The sequence below is a fragment of the Limulus polyphemus genome, unplaced genomic scaffold (assembly GCF_000517525.1).
Source record: "Limulus polyphemus unplaced genomic scaffold, Limulus_polyphemus-2.1.2 Scaffold2116, whole genome shotgun sequence".
Taxonomy (NCBI): Eukaryota; Metazoa; Arthropoda; class Merostomata; order Xiphosura; family Limulidae; genus Limulus; species Limulus polyphemus.
Genome location: NW_013667726.1, coordinates 171,017 through 179,544, shown reverse-complemented (window position 1 = coordinate 179,544; position 8,528 = coordinate 171,017). Strand labels below are relative to the sequence as shown.

The 8,528-nt window shown below is 34.4% G+C and overlaps 1 protein-coding gene across 1 annotated transcript in view; it reads right to left on the bottom strand.

Moving 5' to 3' along the window:
- Positions 1 to 8,528, bottom strand: part of LOC106465995 (protein casc4-like) — a 53,465-nt gene that overhangs the window by 18,702 nt on the left and 26,235 nt on the right. Inside the window, exon 5 of the mRNA XM_013926245.2 lies at positions 326 to 535. Coding sequence (XP_013781699.1) covers positions 326 to 535 — 210 coding nt within the window. The remainder of the gene's footprint in view (positions 1 to 325; positions 536 to 8,528) is intronic.

The following is an 8,528-nucleotide window of genomic DNA, read 5'->3' as shown; positions in this document are numbered from 1 at the left end:
AAAATGTAATAAAATCAAGGTACATGTCTGGCTCAATATATATATATATATATATATATATATATTTGGAACAAGAATTATTTATCCATATCTTAGTTTAAAAAAAGAGAAGAAAAGTCACAGTGCTAGTTACATACAACAGAAACAGAATTCCCCTAAAGTACATGGAAAAACCATACACAATATGACAAGTTTTCAAACAACAATGGTGCTAAAATGCATTAACTATACAGTACTGAAGTTCTGATAGTGGATGCTGCTGCAGATACATAATTATAATTAGGAATGTGAATAATCAACAAACTTTCATATTAAATGACATTACTTTCATTATTTTTGTACCCATTTTCAGACTGTTTTTTCTCATCCTCTATCACATTTGGCTGAACGTCAGGATCTTCAGCAGGCTCCACAGGCAAGTTATTCTCTTTTAATTTATCTTTAAAGAGGGAATAAGGATTTCCTGGATTCTTATCCACTTTGTCTGTAATTTCAATCTTTTTATTGGCTTGGTCTTCATTCTGCTTTTTCAAAGCTAATAAATATATTTAAAAAAAATGGTAATGAAAATAACCTTTTTCCAATAAATCTAATATTTTAAAACCTGAAATGTACATGTAGAAACTTTTACCATAAAAATTAGACCAATCTAATGAAAGAACAGGTATTCAATTCAGTACAACAAGTAATAAAACAAATTATTAATATTACATATCATCTCAACACATACAGGTTAAGTACATTGGATGTATGCAACAATGAAACTGTGTTATTGGCTCAATACTGATAACACTTATTATTCAAATTAAATATGGTAGCTACATGTCTCTACATTGGGCAATAAAAAGATACTCATATGCAAATAGATGGGTGTTCTATAAATATATATGTATAGGGATAAACATAAAATGGTTAGTCAGTGTAGTATAAGGGAGGGTGACATGCCACCACCTTTTTTATATTTACATTCAAATTTTAATTAAACTACTTTATTATCAATGTAAAAGTTTTTTTTACCAAGAAATGCATTTCACATACATACTTACCTTTCTGCAGCACTAAGAGCCATTATGTCTCATGTAACTGCAGTGGAATTTCTTGAACATGCCACAAATCTTGAACAAACTTCCACCCCTACATATGTCTATGTTTATTGATCAAGCATATGATGTAATTGTCATAATAATGTAGCCCTCCACCAATAGGAAGGCAACACAACCTCCGAGCATGGTAATCCCTATAAGCACTAGCATATAATTATTGGCTCATTCTTAACAAAGCCAAGAAAATACACTGGAAGTGGGGAGAAAGGATAGGTAGATGGCAGAGAGGTATCTATCTGACAAACATTATCAGCTAAGGAAAATGTTAACTTCAGAAATGCTACTTATCGCTCTGCCAGTGCTGATCATTTACAAAGATGAGCTTCTTTCTAAAATATTGCACTGGAAAGGGAAAGCCCATGTGGTGTAACTTCCATGAAACTGAGGGTCACCTAGTAGAGCAGCACCTTTTGGGAGACCACATTCTTCTTAAGCAGAGAATACTCTTTGCCCAACTTGTTATTTATTCATTCATATATTACTATTACAGAGCAGAGAGATTTACAAAAATGGTTCTCAGTTAAATCAAGTGCCAGTGGTAATGTGTTGCAAAGGTGGGCAGAACATGAGAATGTGTAATGTGGCTAGGGTGTCAGGCCATTCTGTCTTGGTGAAATACTTACATGAGATATATATTATAACAACAGGTGGAGGGAGAAAGAGCTCATACCTGCGTCCCGAGGCAAATCTATGTTCCATCTAGGTAGATGTATCCACCAGGAATTGCCTGGGATATTGTAATGGGGTGTCATGTACTACACTTCTAAGGAATACTCCATCCCTACATCTCAAAGGAGGAGTTGGCCCAACTGGTCTCTTGGTGGGAGAAAAGCACCAATCACAGAGGAAACTCATCATATCAACATCTCCAGTGGCTTGGGAGTGGGCAAGTAAAGGTATTGGGTTCTCCCATGCTCCACAAGAAGAAAAGAGGGAGACAAATATGCATTATGGGGGACACCAGAGAGTGTGAGTGGTGCACTATAATCAAGCACAATCATCTAGAATAGGGTCCACACTAAGAGACAGTACAATGGGTTACTACAATTAAAGACAGGAACTATGAGCCAGGTGTAAGAGCCAAACTATAACTGGTACTGTATTTGCTTTTGTAAAGGCTGTGCAAACAGTCATGTCAATGGTAGAGATATACTGCCAAAGCAGTCTTACATCTCATAGGTGGGCACTGGAGCAGGGACAGATGGGTTTAATCATCACTAAAAAAAAAAAGAGGTCAAGCCTAATAAGCCACAATCATCTCCAGAAAGTTGATTATCAAAGAATGTTCTTCTGGAGACCAGACCCCTGAGACAGTGGTAATGTTGAGAACCACCCATCCCAACTAGAATGAGAGGAATTATTGGAAAAATGTAAGTCAAGCCAAGGGGTGAAGTGATATATCCCAAGACAGATTGGAGTAATTAAGCCACCACAACAGAAGGATGTAGAGTTAAAGGTAAGATATTCAAGGGCAGATAAGGAAATAAACAAGTTACAATGATCCCTCAAAGTCTCCACTGACGGGAATATATATGTGCACAAAGGAGGGGAATCACAGTTCCTAGGAAAGCAGGAATCCTGAAGTTGGAAAGAAAAGTGCATTGTATACCAAAATCTCCAAGATATGAATACATAAGGGAGAGGGTTGAGTCCATCCCATACAAAATTTGAGGAAATCTGCCAAATGGACAAGAAACTGAGTGAGAATCAAAACAGACTTGGAAAGTGAGACCAACCAGCTCAAGCAAGAGGCCTTCTGAAGAAGAGTGGAGAGGTAGTAATCACAATTTCAAACATATAATAATGGAAATGAAGGGCCAGAAAATGCATGCACTAAGCAAATGAATGCATGAGCCAGCTGAAAATATAAGGGAGCATAGCAAAGTTGAGTGGAAAGGCACAGAACTAGAAGAAATGATAAAAGAAAGGATAAAACAGAGGAATGATAGAACACAAGACAAACGAAAGATGCAATTCTCAATCTGCATTTGGCTGTATCTCTTGGGCTGTGCTTAACCAAGGTAGGTGTTTCAAATCCATTCCTTCACACTTTTTGAATTCAGGAATAAAAAGAAAGTGATTCTGAGACAACAAGTCAATGACTGTGTCAAACCCTTGACTTCATGGGGATGACAAAAAAGATAAGAATAAAAGCCCTGAGTAGGGTGGAAGACAGGTTCTATAGCTCCCACAGTTAACAAAGAGGACACTATGTCCTGGAGATGAAAAAGATGCATAGGATTGGTGGGAAGAGAAAAAGAAAGAGGATGATGAGAAAGAAGAGGAGGAGAAAAGAGAAACAATGAGAAAAAATCTTCAAAACCCTAAGGTCACAGGAGGAAGAAGAACACAAGAGGGTAAAGTGAAAGTGGTGGGCAGTGAATGGACCAGAGCCCAGGATCAGTTCCAAAGAAAAGTCATCTGTGAGAACTGCAATGGCTAGCCATGTTGGGGGATGACAAAGAGAAGCAAGAGAACAAGGAACAGGAGATGGGTAGCCAAACATGACTCTCAAGGATGAGTAACAAAGAGAGGTACTTATTAAGCAGTGAGTCAGAAAAATCAAGAAAACTATAGAAGATTGCAGACAAGCAGACTAAGCCAGGGATTCCAATGAGTCAGGAACACACCCAAAAACCAGGTCTGTAAGCAACAGGGCAAGATGAATGTCCTGGATACAGGAAGAAAGGAAGTGGACATCTGACTGAGAAGAACCCCCAAAACAATGAAGCCAGATCAAGAAATATAAAAGGGCCATGAACTGAAACCATTGCAAAGTAATCACAAAATTGAGCAGGACAAGAAATATGTGGGACAACACAGAATTAGGACAGAAAGAGGCACACGAAGTAAAACAATCAAAAAGGCATTATGATATACAGGTAAAAAAAAAAGACAGTATAACACACACCTGATTCATGACTGTAAGGAAACAGAAAAGGAGGAAGTACCTTTTCTTCACCATAGAGAGAAGAGCCAGAAACAAAAGCTAGAGGTGGAAGAGCTGGCCAAAATCATCCACAAGTGAGGCATGTTCCATAGAATGTAAAGGAACAAAATGATAGGGACTGAATTGGAAAATAAATAGGCAGAAGGGAACCAATTACATGAATCATGAAAGCAGGAGAAGTATCAGTAACTTGATGTGGTGCACCATAGTTCATCAAAGCTGAACAAGGTTGCGGAAGATAAGTTATACATGACATCGAAAGCACCTTGCAGGAGCAGAATTCGAAACTTATCACACACAAGAGTGTGCTCTACTAAATAAACTAAAGGGATATTAAGTGAATGTGAGGTCCATGAACAGATAAAGTGCTACCAGTCACCATTGAGTCAGTTGGAGAAAATGACTGAAGAGAATATATATTACTAAACACACATTGTTGAAAGTAGCCTAAAGTAGAAATATGTTGGCTAGAGAAAATGAAGTTGAGAAGGATGGAACAAAAGTACAGCAAGTAAAACAATGTAGCACTAAAGAAAGAAAGCCAGTCAATTAAAATGATTAGAAACTCAAAAGTACAGAAAGAAACATTTTTGAAAACAAGCAGTACAAAGGAAAAAATAAGCCTATGAACAGGTGCTAGTGCTCACAGGTATTACTGCACATGGAGGTTGTGTTGTGCCCCTATTGGTAGAGGGCTATAGTATTATTACCATTACAACATAGGCTGCCACCATACACATAAAAATGTGTAGGGGTAGAAGTTTGTTCTGGGCTTGTAGCATGTGCCGGAAATTCCACAACAGTTGTGTGCAAGGTAATAGTTCTTAGTGGTGCAGATAGGTAGGCCAGTGGCATTTCTGAATTTCAAAAGGAAATATTTGAATGAATTCTCAATCTGCAGCTTGGAGCCACATGACATGGTGGCACTATGGATTCTCATTTATAGAGTTTTGCTCTTCCCTTGTAAGGGCTTCAGATTGTTCCACCAATTAGAAACAAATGTCAAAGATACTGACAAGCCAGAATATAAAATTTCAACCTCTTTTCTTCTTTTACAGAGATATCACTACATTTGTTCAAACGACACTGACACACTCCTTCCATATCCTTTATCTTTTAAGATGTTTCTGTAATTCTCTCTGACATTGCTAGTGGGCATTTTTATAACCAAATTCTAATCTACATAAATCCAATGATTATTTGTTTCATTGTAGCAGTTAAAGCTGATAGTTTGTGGTGAGAGCTTGATGTGTTTAGACTAAAGACATTGCTGTGAGCAGTAATACATTTTTTAAACTATCCATAGGTTAGTTAAAACAACAAACAAATTATAGTTGTTTTGAAACATTATACTCCAGTGTATAATATAACTTTTGTGTTCTAAAGTACATATATAAAAGTTACATGAATTTATTTTGGACAACCAATAAAGTAAGAAAATAAAATGGGCTTACTACTTCACAAACCTATTTGCAAAAAGACTCAAGGCTAAAAAAAATGCTAATTTTTTTGGTTATTGTGTATATTTTTTATCTATTATTATATATGTTTTTAAAAAGTAACTGAAATGTCAAATTAGAAAATTACTAGGTTAGAGAAGAAAACTTAAATGAAAACAACAATTAAATAAAAAAAATTATAGTGCTGTCTTCATGATGTAATGCAATAGTTTGTTTACCCATTTTAAGCTCTTGCTGGGTGGTTCACTGCAATGATACACAATTCAACATGATTGAAAGAACAATAAAATTAAATGAAAGCAACTGTGAAAAGGTCAAGACGCCAAATTTCATGAAGGTACACTAAGTACATCCAGAGTTATAGTATGCTTGATTTCAGGAGCTAACCATCATTAAGTGAAAATAACATGTACTCTAACAACTACCATTAATGAGAATTCTTATGTACCATAGAGATAAGTTGGGCTTGAGCTTCAACTTTAACTTTACTGGAAAACTGTGATATTTGGAATTTATCTAAGCAATTGTTAGACACTGCATCATGCCTAACTGAAAATATTTAATAATTACAACACTACACATAATTAAATGTAAGAATTATGGGTTTGTTCATCATTGAAAGTTGGAATAATGAATTAAAGTTCTACACTCAAGCTACTGTTATGGAATTTGCAGGAAGTTGAACTATACGCATTTCCTGATTTTACAATCCAATTTGTTCAATGGAACACAGAAGAATTTAGAAACCTGTAAATTTATTTTGAATATAACTTATGCATAATTTTGAGTCAAAAGAATGAAAACAATGTATAAAACTATGAATCAGTTTTTGAAACTGTGATAGCACAGCTGCTAATGGAAACAAAAAATATCACCTATGAAGAATTAGAAACAGATTTATCATAAAAGAAAATATATACAAGTAAGAAGGTTTTAACAGTTTGAAAAACAACATTTACAAGATTATACCATTATAAAATACAGACAAAATGTATTATTAACCAACCAATTATTGACATGTTCTTACCTCATTCCCTACTGGTGAATCCACATATTGCATGATACTGAATAATCTGTTACAACACTTAACATAAAGAACTACTCCCAAACAAAATTAGGTGAAATCACTCATTTTTTATGTGAAATACAACAATAAATAGTGAGGTTAACTGCAAAAATTTAATGTAATTTTCTTTACAGATTCTTATGTGATTCACAAAGGAACCCTGTAAACAAGAAAATTCATGTGCCTAACAGCCATATGATGCATAAATAGCTGATGGTATAAATAATATAATTTAAACAGTCCTTCTCTGTCAGGATTTTGAGTAAATATATATGTATGAAACTGACACCAGCTTCCTTAGTGGTGATATACAGATACTATTAATGTAGCAGAAGATCATGTAAATTTATTATCATGAGATGTACTCTTGTGACCTACTCAGTGAATAAATACCCTGCTAGACACTTCACTAAGAGAGAGAAAGTCACAAGATAGTTAGTGAACAATACGGTTAGTGAATTATTGCTGTTTATCACTTGATATTGTTATGAATATTGAAAGGTAATTTTGTGTTGCTGTATGTTTTTGAGGATTAAGTTTTTTTCTTTCTGATTTTTTTTCTGATTCCATTATTTGGAATAATACTGATGTTTATTATATATTGTTCATTAACTTTAGTGTCAAGTGTCTTGGTCAGGCACATGTTTATTAACTGTGTTTTGATAAGTGTTTAACTTATTTTTAAGTGTTGTTATAGTTGAATCATTTGCTTTTTTTGTTGTTGAACCCTGATTGTAGCAGCCTGTTTATTTTAGAATGTTACAAGGCACATTGAAAAGCAACTATTAACAAGTTATTTCTTTTGTTTATTATACAAGTCACATTTTGTAATTGTTCCCACTGGTTGTACAATAAGAAACCTTCAGCTGGGTTTCTAATTGTAAAGATGATAATTGTTAAACAACTAAACCTGACAGATACACACCAACCACCAGAAAAACACTCACATGTATACTTTTATGTAAGCTAATATGTATGGTATCACACACTCTAGGAATTTTACATCAATAATACAATTAATTTTATGTTCAGTGAAATACTTTTTTTCTTTCTAAAATGACTCTACAGAAATATATGGTAATACTTGTATCATAGACTCAACCACCTTGCTTATTTCTCCCTACTAATCATTTACAAACATTGTTATACCTTCAACTTTCCTACCAACTAGTTTTCATACAGTTTTAAGAAGTGGCAAGAATTTCAACTTTTTTTTTTCCACAAAATCAAATAATAGCTTCATCTTGCTAAGCAAAATTTAATATAACAAATACCCTGACATTTTACAATGATCAAGCAGTCAAACCTACTTTAAAGCGAACATAGCTACAGACAGAGTTTGACATTATGTACTGAGTTACCAGATCTACTAATTCACAGATAAACTCTAATTATGTTGAAATGAAAACCTAAATTGTATTATATTTCTGAACAGCTATTTTGTTATTCTCTTTTATTTGGTAGTAAATTTATCACAATTCGTTTCATTAATTAATTTATTTTATAAAATATTGTTCTTAAGAAACTTAGTCTTTCACCTGATAATAAAGATTTGATTGAAAATTTAAACCTCAGTTTTAATAGATAAATGAACACTGGAAGTTTGCACATTTGAATACTGTACTGGAATACAGTATTTTCCTTGTCTTGACAAAGAAATTAAAAATCTATTGTTTTCATTGACACTAATTAAATAATTGATCATAATTTTACTAATAAGTATAACATATGGCAAAACAATATCTACAATATGGAAAATCAGGAATATGGCATGCCAAGAGCTGAATCTGGTGCTTGTGGGCCCAGAATAGAAGCTCCGGAGTCCGAAAATAAAGAGACCTGGATTTGGTACCCCCTTGCTTGGTGATGTATGATGTGGAATGGTGGAATGTACCATAACCATCTTCACCCTCAGAAAAGGGAGAAAATGAGACATAGCTCACTGAACA